At 39.8% G+C, this 21,117-nt stretch overlaps 1 protein-coding gene across 2 annotated transcripts; it reads left to right on the top strand.

Moving 5' to 3' along the window:
• Positions 1 to 377: 377 nt before the first annotated feature.
• Positions 378 to 18,659, top strand: alkbh8 (alkB homolog 8, tRNA methyltransferase). 2 transcript variants are annotated; one of them, XM_067594575.1, is made up of 12 exons: positions 378 to 785; positions 7,811 to 7,944; positions 8,045 to 8,145; positions 8,310 to 8,441; positions 8,767 to 8,862; positions 9,389 to 9,493; positions 10,347 to 10,417; positions 12,788 to 12,894; positions 13,249 to 13,409; positions 14,567 to 14,847; positions 17,173 to 17,322; positions 17,810 to 18,659. In XM_067594575.1, exons 1-12 carry the CDS (start codon positions 555 to 557, stop codon positions 18,512 to 18,514), a joined length of 2,274 nt encoding a protein of 757 aa, XP_067450676.1. In that variant the 5' UTR covers positions 378 to 554; the 3' UTR covers positions 18,515 to 18,659. The 2 variants fall into 2 exon arrangements, with proteins under 2 accessions (XP_067450676.1, XP_067450677.1); XM_067594576.1 differs by lacking the exon at positions 378 to 785 and adding an exon at positions 5,765 to 5,947.
• The last annotated feature ends 2,458 nt before the right edge of the window (positions 18,660 to 21,117 follow it).

Below are 21,117 nucleotides of genomic sequence, written 5' to 3'. Positions count from 1 at the left end.
TATAGGAAACTGAAACAGTATCACTAAGTATCTGGGGAGAAATATGCACTCGAGCAATGAAGTATAACAGAACAACCTCTCCAAAATGCAACATATGACGCAAATGGAGATAATGCCACAATTCATCAAGCTGTCTGAACCTTAAAGCCCCCCATCCACTCCACAATGTGTTTTGCTTATTGTTACGTCACTACGTGGATGTTTGAGGTTCACTGTGCAGAATGATGTATGTGACACTAGAAGGCTGTTTTCACATTCATCAGCTGGAAGTGGAAAGTTTCTCTGAGCTCAGTGAAAATCTGATTTTAAGGGGTGGGGCTAAGAGCATGATTTATGACATCACAACTAGTTTTTAACCGATCGTGGTCCAATAGGCAACGTACAGAGGTGTGATGAGGAAACTTGAAGCCTCGAGCACACATACACTGACAATGGACTTTTCAGTGAAGCGTGCTTGTGTCTAGTACTTAAACTTTTGAAGAAAGTTTTTTTCAATAAGGGAGATGATGCTGATATAGTTTTCGGAATTTTGTTTGACGTTTTCTGAAATAACAATGTCAGAACAGTATCATGATATAAAATGCTGTCTGCCACTGCACTTCCATTACTTTCACTACTCTTCCTGGCTGCTGGAGGACAACTGCCAATCATGGGTGACAACAAGAGGATGTATAGGTTACAGAGGAGCTGCCCACCCGACTGACACAGATTCAAATGGATTAACAGATGCAGACAAGGGGGCAGAATCAAGATTCTGTTCCCCTCTGTGGAGTGCAGGCAAGGAGGTACTGTATAATAATATACAGCACTTGCTTTTTCTTGCTCTAAGTATGAGAAAAGCCACAGTTGGTCAACGTTGCCCATATGAATTATTTGTATACAGAATGTTGCAGTCTCTGCCAAACATCATTTTGTGTAGTTTGTGGTGCTGTTGAGTTGCATTGTCATACTGAGAGGTGTATTATCAGAGACACCTCTGAGATGGCATTAGTTTAGCGAGGTGTACCTAATAACTTGGCAACTAAGTGTAAATTAAAAGGTGTTTTGTGTGCACCTGTTTTTCTTTTTTTACATTATGTTATACTGATTCTAAGAAACTGATTCTGACACTTCACCACAGTGAACCTCTCAGCTCATCTCACACTTGACAGCTGCGTAGAACAGTGTTATCTCTGAACTGGTGCTAAACCCCCTCTTCACACACACTTTCCCCCATGCACACAGAGGGGTCACAGCAGGACAAATTGTGTACGAGCACGGCTCTCTTGAACTTTTCCATTACAGGATTCCAAGGTCATTCCAAGAAGACTTAACAGATCAAAACGGCTCCCACTTCATCACCCTGCTCCTCTGCCAGCCTCAGACAGATATCTATTTGACCCAGGGATTCCCATTGTCATGGAGCTCCAGTGCTGGGGTGATTGAATAAAGCAGGGTGAGGTGTGCAGGCATCTTTGTGCGAGGTGGACCACGTCCCACTCTGACAGCTGTGTGTGTGTGTGTGTGTGTGTGTGTGTGTGTGTGTGTGTGTGTGGTGTATGTGTGTGTTTAAGTGCTGCCCTCTAAATCAGTGGAGAGACAGAGGGGTGTCAACAAGGCCTTAGAGACACCATACCACACATTCTGGGACGCTGTGCGTGTGAGTGTGTGTGCGTGTGAGTGTGTGTGTGTGTGTGTATGTGTGTGTGTGAGGGGGGGGAATAACACTACTGTTTCTCATCAAATAAAAGCTAGTTGGATTGCAGTTTCATGCTTGCTAATTGTGAGTTTCATGGCAAAAGTAAAATAAAGAATGACAGTGAAAAATCAAATCAAGTTATTTACAGCCTGAAGAAAAATGTTACATCCTAAACTCAAATACATATGTAGGGAGTCATTAATGGGTCAGTAAGTCCTATTTTAATGGCAATGATTTAACACTATCATATACCCTAAAAGTTAGGCAGAGCCGGGACACATATAGCTTAGCTTAGCATAAACACTGGAAAGCACAACCTCGGAAAATGAGTACGTTTCTGTGAAAGCACAGAAGTTATTCATTAAGACATATTTTAAAGCTAAAACATTGAATTCAGCCCAGCCGTGCCTGCAATCCAAAAGTGATCATTTACATATACAGATACAACTAACTACTACTATTGCAGTGACAGAAACAGCATAGCTTCACACCCCACATTTCAAAGGTACATTGACAATATCTTCTATCTAAAACCAATGATAATATTGAAAAAATAAGTAAAACACCTGATTTGATGCAGAAATGTGCTGTGCTGAACGTGTTCTCTTTATTCAATAAACACCAGTTGTCCTGCGGTTTACCCTGCATATTAGTCTGCAAATAGCTGGCACTGAAAAATTATTTAGCCCACAGCTTTGGTGTCTAAATCTTTTTCCACTACAGCAACAGTGATTGGAAGAGAGACAGGAATTCACCTCAGCTGACTCTCATCCTGACAGAGATGATACACACATTCCAGATGGATCTCTAAACACAGCTCTCAGCCCTGTTGATATTTTGGCCAGTTGATATATTTTGTTTGAACATAGATCTGTTGCCAGAAACTTCCACCATTGTCTCTGCTGCCCTGTCTTTGAATAAGATATGTCCTCTGTTGTTACTATCTGTGGGAAGCAAATTGTTGACTACATACAAGCTTTACACCATGAAAGGTTCAAGGTGAACTTTATTTCCTATTTGAATTAAATCATCTAAAGTAGCACAAATATTCATGATGTTTCATCCCCTGAAAAGATGTCAGAGCAGTAAACTAGTATACTGAGATTTGTTGAACACATGATTGTTTGTAGGTAAACATCTGTCAAACAACAAGCAGATTGCAGAAATATATTAGTTTCCTGCTCTCCTACCCACATCTATACAGCATCTTTGGTCCCTTTAGTTTTAACCGATACAATACCTAATGCTGTTTGCTGTATCTCATCAACTTTGTCTAATCATCCACTGTGTTATGTTCTGTCTTTTCCAATTATGATACATCAAGTTATATATGACATATCATCTTCCTCTTGCTATGGAAAAACAGTTGTTGCAATTTTGGCTTACACATTTCTGCACTTTTACCTGCTTGTTTCATCACCTCATTTTTAAATGACTCATCTTTCTCCAAGAACAGGCGGATATCTGCTTACACCAAGAGCGGTAGAGATCTATTTTAAAAAGCAGGATCTGGTTTCTGTATCTGCCCATCTCCGTCCTGCAGGCTCCAACTAATTAGAATACAAAGATGCCAGCAGCAACAGCAGCAGCATTTTGGCCTCTGGCTACTGGCCTGGCATTTCAAAGGGTGATGGTATGCCTCAGGGTACACGATTGGTTCCACTGCAGTTCTCACCATTACGCTGCTTTTTCAAAGCTTGGCTGATGTGTGAGGTGAAGCTGCCCTTGAGTTCTGGAAATGAAAATAACTGCCTAATCTCCGGTTCATAACCATGACAAGTGACATTTGGTAGAACACTGACACAAATATCTAAGCATTATATTTAATAATAAAAGTTCAAAGTTCATTCTTGACTTTGGAAACAGCAGTTGGTGTGGATCTTTAAATCATGTCACAAGCAGATCATTCATCAGTGACTAAATGGACTACATGGTGAGATTGTTTTCTCAACTACAGTATTTCTAAGACATTTTTTAACAACAAGTTTGGACTCAAGTTGACTCAAGGTGATTAATTGCAAAAAAACTAGCCAGCAGTAATTGATTTACACTGTCATAACATAGACGAAAATAGGAGTTGAAGTGCCCATTAAATCATCGCATTCCATGTCCAATTTTTAGGGTTATCTTCCAATGCTCATAAAAGAGAGTGTCGATTTTATTAGACTGTTTTGAAAAACAGGATGGAGCAGGGTGTTGTTATCATGGAGTCGAGGGCAGCCGCGTGCTCTCCTGTCTGACCAGCTGTTGTTTTGTAGACTAAACTGAGCGTGCTGTTAAGACGACGAAGGGTTCCCACTGGCCAGCTCAGCCTGGCGCTGTAATTACTGAGATGGCTGAGGACAGGTGAGGGCTTCATTACACAACACACCCGTATATAAATGCACGCGCACGCACACACGGATGCACATCCAAAAAATGTTTCACACTCACAAACACATACTATGACGTGCACGCTCATGCTGGAACACACACACAAACACACACACACACACACACACACAGAGGGCTCTAGAGTCATTAATCTGGCTGTGGGGGAATTCAAATGCAGGATCTGAACTAATTGGCTCCTTTGAGAGAGGACGCAGAGTGCAGCAACCACAGCAGACATTGCACCAAAGACAAACTGATACATAGAATTCATGATTTATAATTTGGCAACATGCAAGAATGTTGTTTCTGATCTGCCTCTTGTTATAATATGTTTTCATTCTTGGGTAATACAAGATTATCCTCAATTGCCAAAAACTGAGTGGAGTCTGATGATGGATGATGATGGCTCCCCAGGATAGCCACCCTATATAGTTACATTTTATCCCTTAGTATCAAGTTAGCGGGGCCTATAGTGATCCCTGGAGCAGTTTTGTCTGTCTTTTGTTGGGAGATTAGGCAGGCATGCAGCATGGATTTGCCATTGTGGTTTAGTTCCTATATAATGGAGCAACAGGCCACAACACCATCAGTAAGGTTTGGATACTAGATGTGTATTTCAGAACAGAAAACGGAGGGACCACTCAAACAAAAACAACTAGAGTAATCCTATTATTAGCTTTATGTTATAGATACATACCACCAGCAAAACAATATGTCCCTGCTGGAATATTATACAGTAGGAAATAAATAACTGTATGTCCCATGCAAGGCAAAAAGAGCAAAAAGTGTTACAATGTGACCTTGAGGCCTACTACTGAGTAACAAAGCAGTCCCAAAACCCACTGCATGCAGAGCACACTTGAACAGTGGATCATGCAGAATGAAATTAAGGTGAACAGGCCTTTTTTACAGCAACCATTTGGACCTGTCAAGCACAGGTCAACAACAGGTCTTCAGGCAAAAGAAGGCCTGAGGTAGACCTGTAGTTAGTTGACCACAGTGTGTGTGGGTGCTCCTTGTATCTAGTTTCCCTTCTTTTTCCCCATTGACTTGTATGTGTTTTCATCTGGTTTGATTTTCAAAGCCTTACTGGTCAGTCAGTTTTCGCCCGACAGCCACCAAACTTCATGTGCTCAGGCCATGTCACCAAACACTCAATGAATGGCACCTTGACCCCCACTTGCCTTTGTGCCCGGAGGACTGGGGGGACATTGTCTGGGCTGGAGGAAGACTACCATTGTTGCACTTAATTTTATTGTGAATTCATTTTTGAAGTTCTAGGACTGGAGGAACTATTGTTGCACTTTTGGGGAGGGGGGTGGGGGAATGAGGGGGATCCAATCTAAAATTTCACCTTGGGCAACAACATAGTCAGGGCCAGTGTTACACCGTATTTGTTGACCCATCAGATTCTGTTACCTGCAATGTTGAAAGAAGTACTTTGATTCTTTACTTAAGTATAAGTATCTGATATATTAAATAAATTTAACAAACATCATTAATAGTGATGAGTCAATGCAAAGGCCGCATTTTAGTACTTTAAGTAAATTTAGCTTGTAATACTGCAGAATTTTTACTTGTAATGAAGTATTTTTACATTGTGGTATTGATAGGCTACTTTTACTTCAGCAAAGGCTCTGGGTACCTCTTTCAACACTGCAGGTGACAGAATCTGATCGGTCACCAAAATACGGTGTAACACCGGCCCTAACTACCGGTCTTCCCTTGTTGCACCCGGACGAAATAAGAAGACGTACCATGAATTCAAGCGTGGAAAACACCACCAACGTTGTCAGGAGGAATAAAGAGGAGAAGAAAGTTCTTCGAAAACAAATAAAAGCCAGTCACACTTTGCTGAAACATGAAGGCATCAGTACGACATCGCAGCCGACCAAGGTGACGCAGAACAATGACGTTTATAAACAGGAAGTTGCAGCTGATCGTGAAGAAAGCTAGCTCACATGTACCTTCCTCTAACATGAACGTAAACAAAATACACATTTAGGTTGTCTTTTCAGCTCGTGTTAGTTGACTGCTAGTTTAAAAAAGAAGACACGCTAGACAGCTACTTAAAAGTCAAATGATCAGTCATTGCTTTAATATCAGCTTGCAACTTGTGATTTCAGTCATATATTGTTGTAATTTATCCTAAAACACATTAAATAAAACAACACCGACCGTAAACAAGTCAACATGGAAGTTAGAAATCAGGGTCAAAAGAAGGCAGCAAAGGAAGAAATACTATATAAAAATCTGCATTGTATGCTTTTTCTTTTAGTTGCCAACAATTAAATTAACCGCCAATTATTTTAATAATCTATTAATCTTTTGAGTCATTTTTTTTTAAAGAAAAAAAGTCCAAAATCTCTGATTTCAGCTTCTCAAGCGTGGATATTTTCTGGTTTCTTTAGTCATCTATGATAGTAAACTGAAAACTTTGGATTGTGGACAAAACAAGACATTTAAAGACCTTGGGCTTTGGGAAACCGTGATCAACATTTTTCACCATTTTCTGACATCTCATGGACCAAACAACTAATCGTCTAATCGAGAAAATAATCAACAGATTAATTGATACTCAAAATAATCATTAGTTGCAGCACTAGTATATTTATTCCAAGACTTTTTCCCAGCTGCTGTAACACCTGAATTCCCCCCACTGGGATCAACAAAGTGTTGTCTGTAAAGTTAGTATGTGGTTCTTGGACTTTGTTGAGTCAGTATTAGGAAATAATAAGGGCTTGGTTACAATCAAGTTTATTTGTTTACAGCTTGTCATCATCAACGTCTGACTAAAACTAAAAACCATCAAGACAAAAACACAAGACATTGTTTATGTGACTATGGAGGCTTCTAGGTGTTCAGCAGTCTGACAGAAAGGGGAAGAAGCTGCTCATTCTGGTGGTGCAGGACTTAATGCAATGAACTTAAAGGACAGGTTCGCAAGTTTTCAAGTCTGTCTTAAAGCAACAGTCAAGTTTTCCATGCTGTGATCATTCCTCCTGTTCACACTGGTTTTTAAAAGATCCCCTTCAAATGTGCTTTCAATGTAGGTGATGGTGGCCAAAATCATTTTGTGCAAAAATGCATTTAAAAATAAGCGTTATTAGTGAAATTAAGTACATATGTTTCAACGTTTCAGTGCCAAAGTCCCTGTTTTTGTTGCTATACTCCCAACGCAGCTGGACAGGGAAACACAAAGAGGGAATTTGATGCTAAAAAGAAGTACATGTGGTAGATATCCACTTGATATGACTAACTCAGACTGCTGAAGCCTCATATAAGCTTCAGATAAACTTAAATACATTTTTGCACAGAAGGAGTCTTGTGGATTTTGGCCCCCATCACTTACATTGTAAGTCCATTATGAAGGGATGGTTAGTCTTGCTTTTAATTTGCCAAGTTTATTACATTATTAATTTCTAACTGACATTGTGGGTGTATGTGATTTGCTGTTGTGTGTAGCTTTGTATTTTTTATGGTGTGTTCTATGTTTTGTTTTTTTTGCTTTGTACTGTTTGTTGTTGTGCTGTTGTATGTTTTGATTGTGGGGGACTACGGATGCAAATTAGCTTTGAGCTAACTCCGGTGCAGTGCATCTTTAATGTTTAAAACTGCACACTGTCCCAATCAATAAATCAAATCTACTTTATGGCGAAAGAACCCTATTTCAGTGTTCATCTGGGCACCTGACAGACTTGAAAAATTGTCCTTCAATGCAAACAGTCTGATAAACAACAAGTTCTGTCTCCTCTGCAGAGTTTGGTGGTGGCTAACGGCGGCCTGGGGAACGGCGTCGGTCGTGAGGAGCTCTCCGCTGTGCTGAAAGAGATGGGAGAGGTGGAGACTCTGGTTATGCCCCCTTACAAGCCCTATGCTTTTGTCACGTACAGGTACAGGTGCTGCATGAACAATACGTTACATCTTCGGGATCGTTTTTCTATCTGGTGCAGGCATTGACTCTTACTGTGGATATCATTGTTCTGTCTGCAGATCAGAGGAAAGTGCTCGGAAAGCCCATGTCCAACTTAATGGCCAAAAGCTGCAATGTGGAGAGAACAGTGTCACTCTCTATCTCATTTTTGTCGACTCAGGTACTCGTCTTAAACATTTGCACACATACAAGCGCTATGCTTGTTTGAAACATATTGTTTATCTCACTTGTCAACCATGTGCTCCACAAATCATATCTTCCACATGTTTTTATAGCCAGTAGAGTGAGCCTCATTGTTTCTACTGTACATGTGTGTGTATGCAGTAACCTGTGAAAAGGAGGCGTCTGTCCCTCTGCCAGAGGGGTTAGTGTTGGTGGAAGACTTTGTGTCTCCAGAGGAAGAGGCTCTGCTGCTCGCCGCTGTAGACTGGTCGCACACTAATGATGATGTCACTGGTGAGGGGCTGCATATTGTGTTTTATGAGCATGTTTGTGGTTGTTGTGTTGCATCTTAAGCTGCTATGCATGAACTCGTCTTTATTTTCACCCAGAGTGTTGATTATAAACCTACAGTAAGTCTTACAGTTAGATTGAAAAAAGTATAGTAATTGTAGTAAATTTATGCACTAGAACACTCGATGCAAGTCTTAATGAATTATGAATAGTTATTTTTCATCATGTTGTCGTACAAAGCTGTTCTATACGATACACAGATAAGAACACGATCTTATCGATCTTTTGGCTGATTTGCCAACTAATTGATTGATCTAATGTCTTTTAGCTCAAAAAGCTCTGAAGCACAGAAGAGTCAAACATTATGGTTTTGAATTTCGCTATGACAACAACAATGTGGACAAAGACAAGCCGTTACCTGCAGGTGAGTATTTTTTGGCTTTATGAGTTGCATTTTTTTCATAGTTTTGACTTCACCTACAATTTTTTGGGACTCCGCACCCGGACAAGAAATATGTGTTTTTGTGTTTCTGATTTTCATAGTTTTGGTCGTCATTCCTATCACTTCAAATAACATTTTACTCACTGATGATCATCCTACTGTATGACACTGGGACACAGTTTGCCAAAAAGTTGCCGAAAATCAGAAATAGTACAAGTTGTACTGCTTATTACTCAGCAGAGACTGAGATTTTTTCATGCTACATATCTCAACATTTCTGTTTTCAGCTCTGCAGGGTGACCTTTCAGTATTTAATAGCTCAGCGTGCCATTATATACTAGGTCATGACGGTCTGACATTGTAATAGTGGAGGAGAAAATAAATTGATATATTGATATAAAATTTAAAAAAACAGAGGAGCTTAGCATGTGTGTGTTTGTTTGTGTGTGTCTGTGTGTGTGTGTGTGTGTGTGTGTGTGTGTGTGTGTGTGTGTGTGTGTGTGTCCAGGTCTACCTGAGGAGTGTCAGTCTGTTCTGCAGCGGTGTGTGAAGAACGGACACATGGACATCATGCCAGACCAGCTGACTGTCAACCAGTATGAGTCTGGACAGGGTTTGTTATTCCAGTCATACCTTTGTTCTGTCACACTCTCCTGACCTGTGTTATCACATATGGTGAAACTAGCTGAAATCAAACCTTTGATATTGCTTGAAGTATTGATCACAAATGCAGAAAGCTGTTCAGAATACGAAAAACATGCAGTGCTGTTAAAAATTAAATAGTTTATAAGCATGAATAATTCACAGAAATATCAATGTCTTCGCCTGGGTGGTGGTTTGGGGGTGTGTTCAACAATCAATATTTGGTGGAAGAAGTGATTCTCAGCGTGATCAGCCAATACCTAATCAATACTATATTGAGTTTAATCATATGGGCTGGAGGGATTTCAAGCACACACAGGGCTGGAGAGTTTAAAGAGAGGCTCGAGAGGCACTGAAAGATAAAAAATACAGATGTATGAGTAATGTGAGGTAGTTTATTTATTTCATAGGTTGTAGGTACACTGTATGTGTTTAAAGGAAATAAAATAAAAGATAGAAAAACTAAAAGTCGAGTATTTCAGACACAGTTTCAAACTAAATAAAAACTAAAGGAGCTCACAAATAGATTTTATTGATTTTTACCACAAGGTGGTAGCAGAACCTTTCCAACATGCAGCGATGAAGGATGATTGAAAATCCTTGGTTCTTAAGTTAATAGAATTAGAGCACTAGCATCCCTTTTTAGAGCTGAAATAAGGACTTCGATAACGGAGTTGCTATTAATTATGTTATTTTAACTCAATCACATAAACTCAAATTTATTATTAAATGTCAAGAATGCTATCGAGTTTCTTATTTATTCTTACTGTATTTCAACTGGTCGACCTATTTTCCTTTTACATGTGTGTTTTTACTTTTTGCAGGTATTCCTCCTCATGTGGACACTCACTCTGCCTTCGAGGACACCATCCTGTCACTGAGCCTGGGGGCAAAGGTATGACATCACTCAGTCAGGATCTGTTTAGTTTAGGCCTCTAACATTTTCACAAACTCTAGTGAACAATCTGTGGACGATGTGGCAAAACGTGGAACAGAAAAATACTCGCCATATAAATGTGGGTCAGTAAATCAATCAGCAATCAAGCCATTATTGACCAATAGACCTCAATGTCTATTCATCTATAATTAAAAATGACAGTTAAACATTTAAAGATAAAAAGTGATGATCTTAAAAACACCAATACAGCAGATAAATGGCTACACGTAAATGGAAATAAAGTGTTTTTCCAGACACTTGTTTTTCTTTCTGTGTCTGCATTGGATCAATCAAATTAAGTGTCACTTCACTGACCGCTGTCCCATGGGGCACAGCACTCCAAGATGAGTGTGTGTGTGTGTGTCCAAAACAGTATGTTTCCTATCTTGTGTCCTTTACGGAGAACATTTTGTCACCTTGCTTGCTACATCTCATTCTTTTCTCTCTCTCTCTCTCTCTCTCTCTCGCTCTCTGACGCACACATCATCATCATACTCTCTCGCCCTCTGTGGTATTCCTGTTAATGCAGCATGGAGCATGCAGATGAATGAACAGAAGAGATGCGCTTTTTCCTTTAAACAGCGGGTGCTGGGATGCTAGTTCAGTCTCTGCAGGGTGACCGATGTAGAGAAACACCCATCTGTCCCTACTTGTCTGAAACACAGGGGCTCTATTAGCACTCGCATGTCATCTGTCACAGCATCTGTCACACACACACACACAGACCGGCAGACAGCATGTGTGTGTGAGTGCCGTGTATTTTTTTTTGTCTGAGCTTTCGACTCTCAGTAGGACTGTGTCACATACTGTGTATTTTGTAGCATTCTGTGAATCTGTGGATGTAACAGTAATTTGATTTGGTTCGGATTCTTTGCGGTAAAGAATCATTGCATCAAAAAGGCACCACTCCATTTGATTAACTTGATTTGATTCATTTCAGTTCCTCCAAAAAGTAAATGCATGAAGTGTGAAGCAATGCACCAACAAAGGCAGAGAAGAAGAAGCCTGTTAGCAAGTAAACATGGGTATAAACAGTGCAGATTTCAAACTTTTAAGAAAAATCAGCTTTACAAAGGTTTCATGAGGAAAGAAATGCACATCTGTCAGACCTCAAGGATACAAGCATTGGATTTTGGTGAGAAATGCTGAATGTAAACAGAAACTTTGTTTACAAGAAAGCTCGACAGGGCACTTTAACTTGAATTGGTTGCCTGTAATTATGTATTTAAAATAAGAGTTGCACTTTCCAGGTTTATTGAGCGTGTTTATGTTTGCTAAAGTCAGAGAGAGAATAAATAATGCCCATAGGTGTGTGTGTGTGTGTGTGTGAGCAGCTGCCAGCATCACCATCGATTTAGTCACATTCCACCGGTTTCATTGATTGGCTAATACTCCTCAGATGGGAACAGCGCAGTCCTGTCTGTAGTAGTGTGTAGTGTGTAAGATGGAGATTTCAGTTTTAGTTTCAGGGAAAGATCTAATTCATTTGCTTATGTTGCATGTACATAGCTCTCTCACAATCACATACAAACACATATGTCTCTCACTCGCACACACACACACACACACACACACACACAGATACATACACATGCCTCTTCTTCACAAAATCCAATTTTCCTGCTGTCAGAAGTTGGAGAGATGCAGTTTGAAATAGTGTAGATGTAATTTCCCAGCAGAGTTCATGCTGTTTTGCCCTGTAAGGAAACATTAGGATCAAACACCATCGCTGTGGTGCTGGTTGCTAGTGAGAGAGCGAGTACTGAGTCTTTTTTCTTTCCTTTTTTTTTTCTTTGGGTGACGTCAAAAATGTTAAGTGACAGGAAGGAGGTTTTTAAAAAAAAAAATTTCAGTTAATGTTTGATGTTACAGTCTTGTAGTAGTGTTGTAATAGTTGAAGAAAAAAATTCACAAGAAAACATTTGCTGCTGTACAGTCAGCCAAACCAACTGAAACTTTAATACTGAACACTCAAATAAGGTGACACATTGCTGACTGATAAGCACTGAAAAGCCCAATAAGCCATTACTTATTGGATATTGTATTGATAACCAAAATTATACTTTTACTGATACTTTACTGAATATAGATGAATTTTTCTACCAAATGATTTATTTTTGTCTTTACACAAACAGCTGTATAATTACTCTTTCCTAAATAGAATACATCACAACACATTTTTGGCTTCTTAAAGGTCTGCTTCAGTTTCTCTCTTCTGTATTTAATGGAGACATATTTTGTTTTTTTTTGTTTCTCTGTGTGTGCATTCCTCAGTTTTCATATAAGTGGTCAGATTTTTAAAATGTGCATGTCTGTGTATTATTACAGACGGTGATGGAGTTCCGCCATCCTGATGGTCGTGTTGTTCACGTGCTGTTGCCAGGACGGAGCCTCCTGGTGATGAAAGGAGAGAGCAGATACCTCTGGACCCATGGGTGAGCTGGACTGTGTCAGGAGGATCTGTCTCTCCCGCTGGGAGTCAGTTTATCTTATCAGGTCGATACACAGAGGAGAGACAATGCTTTTCTCCTTCTCTACCATTGTAGTGAAGGATAGGAATACTGAATGTACTGACCTTTCTCTGGGCTTCGCACTGTGTAACTGTACAGTCAACTCTATTTTTCACATTTCAGTCCCCTCACATAAAATTTAAAGCAGGCAGGCTCAGGGTCCACATCTCCCTGTCTTCATACAAAATACACCAATTTTACACATCAGCTGCTGTGAGCTTGTTTATGAAAATCAACAACTGCTGCATCACAGTTTTCTTTTCTTTTTTTTTTTTTTAGGATTACTCCTCGGAAGTTTGACATGGTGCCAGCCTGCGACCCACAATGCCCTGCTGATGCAATGTCTAACCCCGGAACCAACAGCAATCTCACCCTGAGCAAGAGGGGCACCCGCACTTCTTTCACTTTCCGCAAGATCAGACATGAACCCTGCTGCTGTGGTGAGATTCATGCAAGTGAACAATAACATCTGTGTGATTGTTTGATTGTTTTTCTCCAAATTCAACTTAAAATGTGTCTGTGTACCACCACCTGTATGGTTCATGTTATATGATTTTCAAAAGCACATCACTGCAGCATGACTATTTTTAGTAGCAGTGATTCCACTGAGGAAAAATCTGTAAGATCGCTTGTGCCATGATCCTCCCAGTGAGCTACACAGCAGCATACGCTAACATTGTGAGTCTGTTAATCTGAAGGTTTGCACCATGATAGTTGCAGATCAGAGATTTCATAATGTAAACAGTTTGCCTCCAATCATTGCTTCTTAATGGAGTCGTAACACAGATTAGCCAGGTTGTTTAGTGTGCTGGGTAAAGGACAAAAATCCATTTCTCTTGGGGCCTCTGATGGCCTAGTAGTTAAGATGCATATCATATACTGTGATTGCAAAGTCCTCTGTTCACTTCCAGTAATACCCCTCTCTCTCACCCTCACACTTGTTTCTATCTCTACTGTGACCAAATAAATACAAAAGGTCAAAAAAAAAAACTTGAAAAAAATAAGCATCTGAAAGTTTTATGGTCATTAAAATTTAAAATGTTGTCAAATATGCTTACTCACTGTCTTGCTGAGATTTAGATGAGAAGGTTGATACCACTCACATGTTTGTGCAGTAAATATGACACTAAAACTAGCTGCTCGTTAGCTTAGCTTAGCATAAAGTTTGAAAACAGGGAAATAACTAGCCCGGCTCAATCCAATGCCAAATTATTACTATATAACTATAAGTTTAATTTGACTTTTTATTCCAGCTCCACTTCATCTTTGATTAAAGAGATAATTGTCTTGTTCAGATATTTTAGCGTTTGGTTAGCTTCCCTAACTGTAGCTACCTAGCTGTAGCCACTTAGCTAACTAGCAAGGGTCAAGTAAAATGCAATTTTCAATTTTTGAGACTTGAATATGGAGTGGATAACATGTAAAACAAAAGGCTAAAACAAAACTGACAGCTTGTTTGATGAAGCAATGAAATTTAGCATATCTGGTCAAAGTGATGTGGTCATGCTTCAACTGAATGTTATTGTTGGCGTGTATGTATCACTCTTTGTTCTCACCATTTACCCCATTTATGTCTTCTTCTCCTCCCTCTCTCCAGCCTTCCCTTCTGCCTGTGACAGTCAGGGAGCTCCCTCAGTACCCTCAACCTCTCCTCCATCTCCCCCCTCACTTCCTTCTTGCCATACCGACGCAGCCCGTCTGGAGGAGGAGTATGTGCACCAGGTGTACAACGCCATCGCCTCCCACTTCAGCAGCACTCGTCACTCCCCATGGCCTCGTGTCTGCCACTTCCTGTCCTCGCTCCCACCTGGAAGCGTGCTAGCTGATGTGGGCTGTGGAAATGGGAAATACCTGGGTGTCAACCCAGAGGTGATTGCTGTGAGTGTCATCATATATTATAATAATGTCTGTAATCCTGCGTCACTGTGTTGATCCCTGTGGGGAAATTTCCGTTTTCATTCCATTTTTATTGCGAGCGCTTCAGAGATTACTATCGCTGTGAAATGCCACACAGTTTCATAACAGTCGTTTATGTGCAGAAACATGGTATAACTACAAGGGCTGTTTCATGGGCACATATACAGACAGCAGAGACAACAAACAATGAATCTTCATCTGAATTACCTCCTCTGCTGCCGCCTCACATGTAAAAGACAGAGCTCCAACAGATTCCAGAGGACAATCTAAGATAGTGTAGCATTTCTTTAGACCAGTCCTCTGTAAATATCAGTGTGTTTACATACACCTAAGTATATAACCAGGTTACTGAGAGAAATCAGGTTACATGGGTAATCAGGGGATGCGTTTACATGCACTGTAGTAACCTGGTTTCTGTAAATCTGCTTATTTTGGAAGCATGATTTTAACTATATTAGTGAAAGAAGACGGTGCTTCCTGCAGGCAGGCAGACAGACAGACAGAGTGGGGCTCTTCCTTATAGCACAAAAGTAGAAACCGACTTATTTAGATGTCTACAGGCTACTTTGTTTTAGTTTAAATTTTAGTTTTTAGTAATTTGGAATTATTTTTTAATATGAGGATGCATGTCTAATGATCTCTCCTTTCATCCAGCCACTCTGTGCTGTGCTTTCTGTCTGCAATCTTTTATTATGCACACGCATACTTCAAAAAAGATGATTAGAAACCCGATTAGGTGTAAAGTTGACAGAGAAATCAGCATTCAGGAAGAATCTACTATAGTATACTATACTATATAGTCTTTATTCTAAGATAGGCTAAAGATAAGATCGGATAGTCTCCAGTTCTGAGTTTGCACTTAATGAAAAGACGTGAGATTAATTTGGAAATTTTCATGTCACTATTGGAAAGAGCGTCCCAAAATTTTGAACTATTCCTTTAAATAAAACTTCCATTGCATGACACAGATTTAAATACTTCATTTTCCTCACCCAGCTTTTATATGCTGTATGTTTAGGCATTCAGGTGAAGCGCCTTTTCAGGGTTACTTAAAGTTTAGTTCTAAACCAAAAAGGCACTGCAAAGGTCACAGCCTTTGTGCTCATTATTCTCATAAATATAAAATGAAATGGTAACAGAGTAGCTGTGGCAGGACCTCAGCTTCCAGTTGCAGATGTTGCATAAGCCAGACACCTCTCTGCACCACAGTGAAGTCAAGAGAGAGGACGAAGAGAGGTCTGCATCACTTTCCTTGAGCAAGAAGCTGCCTATTTACCTCCCAGTGTGAGTCAGGTTGCTAATGTGGGTAATGCTGTGGTACTACAGCAAGTATTATTGTTGACATGAAGGCAAATATGTTTAATCAGTTAGTAACTAGTCTGTTTTTTTTAAGTTGACTCAAGTGTAAACATTGTGTCCCATTTAAAATGAGCTAAGTAATACACTTTGGGATGATTTCCTTGGTGTTGTGTTCCTCTCACTCCAATTTCTGTTGGCTGCCATTGTTTGCATTAGCTCAGTTTCCATGGTAATATCCTAAATTTTCTGTTTACGTATGCACACTGGGATATTCATGTTAGGGATTTGGGAGGTGCGTGTAAGCAGCTTATCCTGACGCAGACCGTAACCATGAAATCATTATTGAGAACACTGTGATCATGCAGGTCACACTCCAACTTTCTACAACCCACTTTTTCTCTCTTTCTGTTTCTATTTCTCTGTGCCGCTCTGCTTTTTCTTTTTGCTTCTCTCTTCTGTCCTAAACCCCCCCCCCTTTCTTCTGACGTCCTCTCCCTGTCTCATTCTCTCCCCTTGCTGATTAACACTGTTAACACACGCAGCTTTAATTGAAATTAAAAAGCTCGAGTTTTGTATGTTTGCATGTCAGCAACAGATTGAGTACATGTGTGTGTAGGATTTCTCACTATCTCTTATCACCTCTGTCTCTTTCGGGATTGTGTGACTCATGAAGCTTGATTGAATTTCTCAATGAGACAAAATGTTGGAAATTACTGCATCCAATCGCCTCCTCTTCTCTCCACTTAAACCATTTCTCCTCTGTTTTCTCTTTTTTTCCTCTTTCACTGCATCTAATCCATCTTCCTACCTACTCTTCTCTATGTACTTCTGTTGCTCCTCTATTTTTAATTCCTTTACTACCCTTAAATTAAAAAAAATCTACTCTGTGTGAAGGTTTTTGCAACTGCGGATCTGTATGAAAATGTGTCTTTTTCAACTTTTTGGTCCTGTTTGTGAATGACATTGTATACCTGTGTCTTTTTTCAGGTGGGTTGCGATCGTAGTAGTGCTCTTGTCCAAATCTGTGCAGAGAGGGGTTTCCAGGCGTTTGTGTCGGACGCCCTCAGTGTCCCGCTACGAACAGCCTCCTGCGACGCCTGTATCTCTATAGCTGTCATACACCACTTTTCCACACAGGTATGTACAGAACACACACACCAGTGACAGTTTAATCTCTGTGAAAAACAATACTTATTGCTGACTCTGACACACTAATATTAGGAATAGGAATGTTTTTTAATATCAAATACTAATATTAATCCTTATTATTCTAAATTATTCTATGACATCTAAAAAGAGAGAAATATAAACTGAAATTCAACTTTCTTTGCTAGTTGTTTCAGGGCAACAACACACTAAAGAAATAACCATTAAAAAACCCACTCAGAAATGTTACTACTTTGGAGACAGGCGTCCTTCCTTTATCCTCTGCAATTTCATTCCCAACACTGATCAAACATCACAATCGCAGAGCAAAAATTCAACCTTAAATCAAACCATCATTTCTAAGTCTCTTAAAAGTCCATTTTATTTATTTATTTATTATTTATTATTTGTGAGTTTAGTTTCTGTGGTTGTGTGTGATTGAAAAGGTCAAATAAAACTGTTTGTGAATGTGTTGCAGGAGCGTCGGCTGGCAGCAGTGAGGGAGCTGTTGAGACTCCTGAAATCTGGAGGTCGAGCGCTCATCTATGTTTGGGCTTTTGAACAGGAGTACAAGCAGCAGAAATCCAAATACCTCAAAGACTACAACAAAGAGCATCCTGGGAACCACAGCCCAAACAACAGCATATCAGAAGACAGCCAGGGCCCTGACAGACATTTAGAAGACGACAGCAAAACACACACAGAGAACTACAGGCCTGTAGACGACATACCAGATTCTGGCAAAGTGACTGATGGCAAACTTAGCGTGCACACGAATCGCACCGCCTTTAACACTCAGGACCTTTTAGTTCCCTGGCATCTGAAAAAAGGAGGAGGAAGAGGGGAGGGAGAGTCAGGAGAAGGTGTGAAGAAGGATAAAAGGAAAGGAAAGTCCAAAACGATTTCTGATAACTCTTGCCCAAACAGTCTTAACTCCAACCAGGAGCCTGACTCCATTGCAGTTTGCAAGTCTGAACCCAGTCCAAGTAATGACACGACTCAGGCGTCCAGCTGCGGTCTGAAGTCAGAGCCTGAGAGCGGCTCGGCGCCTGTCTTCCACCGCTATTACCACGTCTTCCAGCAGGGGGAGCTGGAGCAGCTGTGTGTTCAGGTGGCTGGAGTCAAAGTGCAGAGCAGCTACCACGATCAGGGAAACTGGTGTGTCATATTAGAGAAGGAATGAGGGAGACGAACTGACCGAACAATATATTAATTCTATAATGAATCATGACGATTAATACTATGTAGCCAGAGACTAAATTAAAGAATCTTACAAAACAAACCTGAGCAAGTGATGCAAAATAAATATAAAGATTTTACCAAATGACTGCTGTTGTTGTGTTCTTACTTCTAGCATAATTTGTTTACAAGAGATAAAGGTTTACAAGAGATTCCAGGACAAGCAACAACTTGATATATTAAGATTTAAAAGCTGAAATCAAGTATTAGACTGTTTGGAAATGTTAATTGCCTGAACAGTCCTGCTGAAAATAAATGGAACTAATTGAAACAAACCTAGATGAAGTGTTGAGGAAGAATATGAAAAGCATTTACTGTACAGTAGATCACCAACTACACTCTTTATCTTACTGTTTTACTTATTCCACCGTCTTTGACCTCAGTGTCTGCTCAGAATCCTCTGAGCTGTAACTAAGCTGTAAACAGTGTGCCCGACCTTTTCACATTAAAGGGCCGGGTGTAACGTGGCATCTCAGGCTGTGGGGGATTTGCTGTTTTCTTTTTGTTTTTGTTAAAAACGTGTCTGACGGGGTATTTATGCATTTGATTAAGAAAATCAGCATACTGCATCATTACCATGTTACCTTACTTTGTGTATGTTGCAGAAAACTAGACAGGGGGTATCACATGTTGTGACTTAACAATAATTATTATTTGTATAATTCTGAAATGGTAACATCCAATCACAACACTACTCAGGTTAAATGAACAAAAGTTGATGGACATTTAGCAGCACCATTGCTTTTTACCTGACTGGTCTTGTTTGGAAAATGTAGGATAAACATAATATTAGTATTAAAAGGGCTTAAAAGCAGGTAACTTCATGCACATCATACATGCGTCAGACATGCAATATGTACTATAAGCTGAGCAAAGAACAGCTGATTCATGATAGTGTCCAAATGTTTGTCCTGGTCACTAAAGTGATAAAGCCCATTTTAGACTGAAATGACATAACATTGAACCTACAGTATGGCTTAGAGGAGATTATTTAAACATTTCAATTCAAATTCAATAAATTGTTTTACATTAAATAATATTGGAACAACAATATTAATGTTGCTTCATGATCTTCAGGATAATGGTGAATCCTTTGAATCAGTGCTGCAACTGACATTTTTTTCACAAAGTACAATTTACTTGAAAATGCACTTGTGCGCAACCAAAAATTGATAGGCAATACTGAATTTGAAGTTTGATTCTATATTAGTTCTTAAATTGGAATAATATACACAACACTGAAGTATGACTTCATCAGTCTTTCTCTTTTTGACTCACCCACACATAACACACTGCATCCAATTAACAAGATAAGTTTTACCAGACGGCTGTAAAGACAGAATGAGTTGTGGGATAATGGGGTATTGATGGCGGCAGAGTGGAGCCTGGTTATTTGTTGTGGCCCTTCTGTGGCAGGTTAGTAATTGGGCTCCGGGTAAATAGCCCCTGTGGCTCCTCAGTCCTCTGGGACCCACACAGACAAACACATTGCGGTGCTCGGGCAGAAGATGGTTTGGTGGCTTTTATTGACAGTAGTTTATTCATTAAGGTGAAGCAGACTGCTATGTGTGTGAGAGAGGGAAGAGGATAGCGTGTTTGTGTTGTTGTTGGTGAGTCTGCCAGCTGATTTTTGCTTGTCATTTGGAGAGATAATTAAAATCTAAAGGTGTGCCTCCCCCAGGCATGGCCCATTGATGCGACAGGCTACAAGACATTTAAAATCTTTCGCTCACAGGAGTCAAGAGACATTCATATTTACATAATAGGTAACAATTACTTCCGTGAAGGATCAGTGATCTGTGTGATTGTGCTTCATTTAAAAGAGAATAACTCCAGGGAGAGATGTAATAGCATAAAATAAGCCTGTGTGATTATATGTGATCAAAAGTATCCTGTGTACTTTTGGTCTGGGGGTCTTTTTCTTGGTTTAATCTAGGCCCCTCAGTTTAACTAAGGGAAATCTTAATGATACAGCATAAAACTATGATTCAGACAATAATGCACTCAAAACTGTGTGGAAGAACTTGACTTGTCAACAGAACCCCCCCCCACCCAGCACCTTTTGGATAAACTGGAACTGCATGCCAGGCCTTAGTGCCCAACATCAGGGCCTTGATTTTAGGCAAATGGGAGCAAAGTCCTGCAGCCAGTTTCCAAAATCGTGTGGAAAGTCTTCCCAGGAGAGTGAAGGCTTTTATAGCTGCATATTAATACCCATAGTTTTGGAATGAGACAATCTTGTATTTATACTGATGCTATTGCTGTATATTCTATATATACAATTTATGTAAGGAATCCCTCCACGTTTCCTACTTCCTGGGGTTTCTGTCTTTTTTTCTTTTTTTTTCTTTTACAATGAAAAGGTTTTTGTGAGTATCCGAATTGAAGTTAAATGGATAGAGGATGTCCTGTGTTGTACAGATTTATGTTATTATATTATTATTTTATAAAATTTAAGTTATTCTTCTTATCTCATATACCGTGTATGTTAGGAGGTGTTCATTGTCGTTGGTTTTTATACTTTGATATTTGTGAATAGATCATCTT

Source organism: Thunnus thynnus, chromosome 7 (assembly GCF_963924715.1).
Source record: "Thunnus thynnus chromosome 7, fThuThy2.1, whole genome shotgun sequence".
NCBI lineage: Eukaryota > Metazoa > Chordata > Actinopteri > Scombriformes > Scombridae > Thunnus > Thunnus thynnus.
This window is presented reverse-complemented; position numbering and strand designations above follow the sequence as displayed.

Coding starts and splice junctions, on each gene's coding strand:
- alkbh8 (XM_067594575.1), top strand. CDS start 555: ATGTCAGAACAGTATCATGATATAAAATGCTGTCTGCCACTGCACTTC. Junction 7,945..8,044: donor TATGCTTTTGTCACGTACAG/GTACAGGTGCTG, acceptor TTCTGTCTGCAG/ATCAGAGGAAAGTGCTCGGA. Junction 17,323..17,809: donor TACACCACTTTTCCACACAG/GTATGTACAGAA, acceptor AATGTGTTGCAG/GAGCGTCGGCTGGCAGCAGT.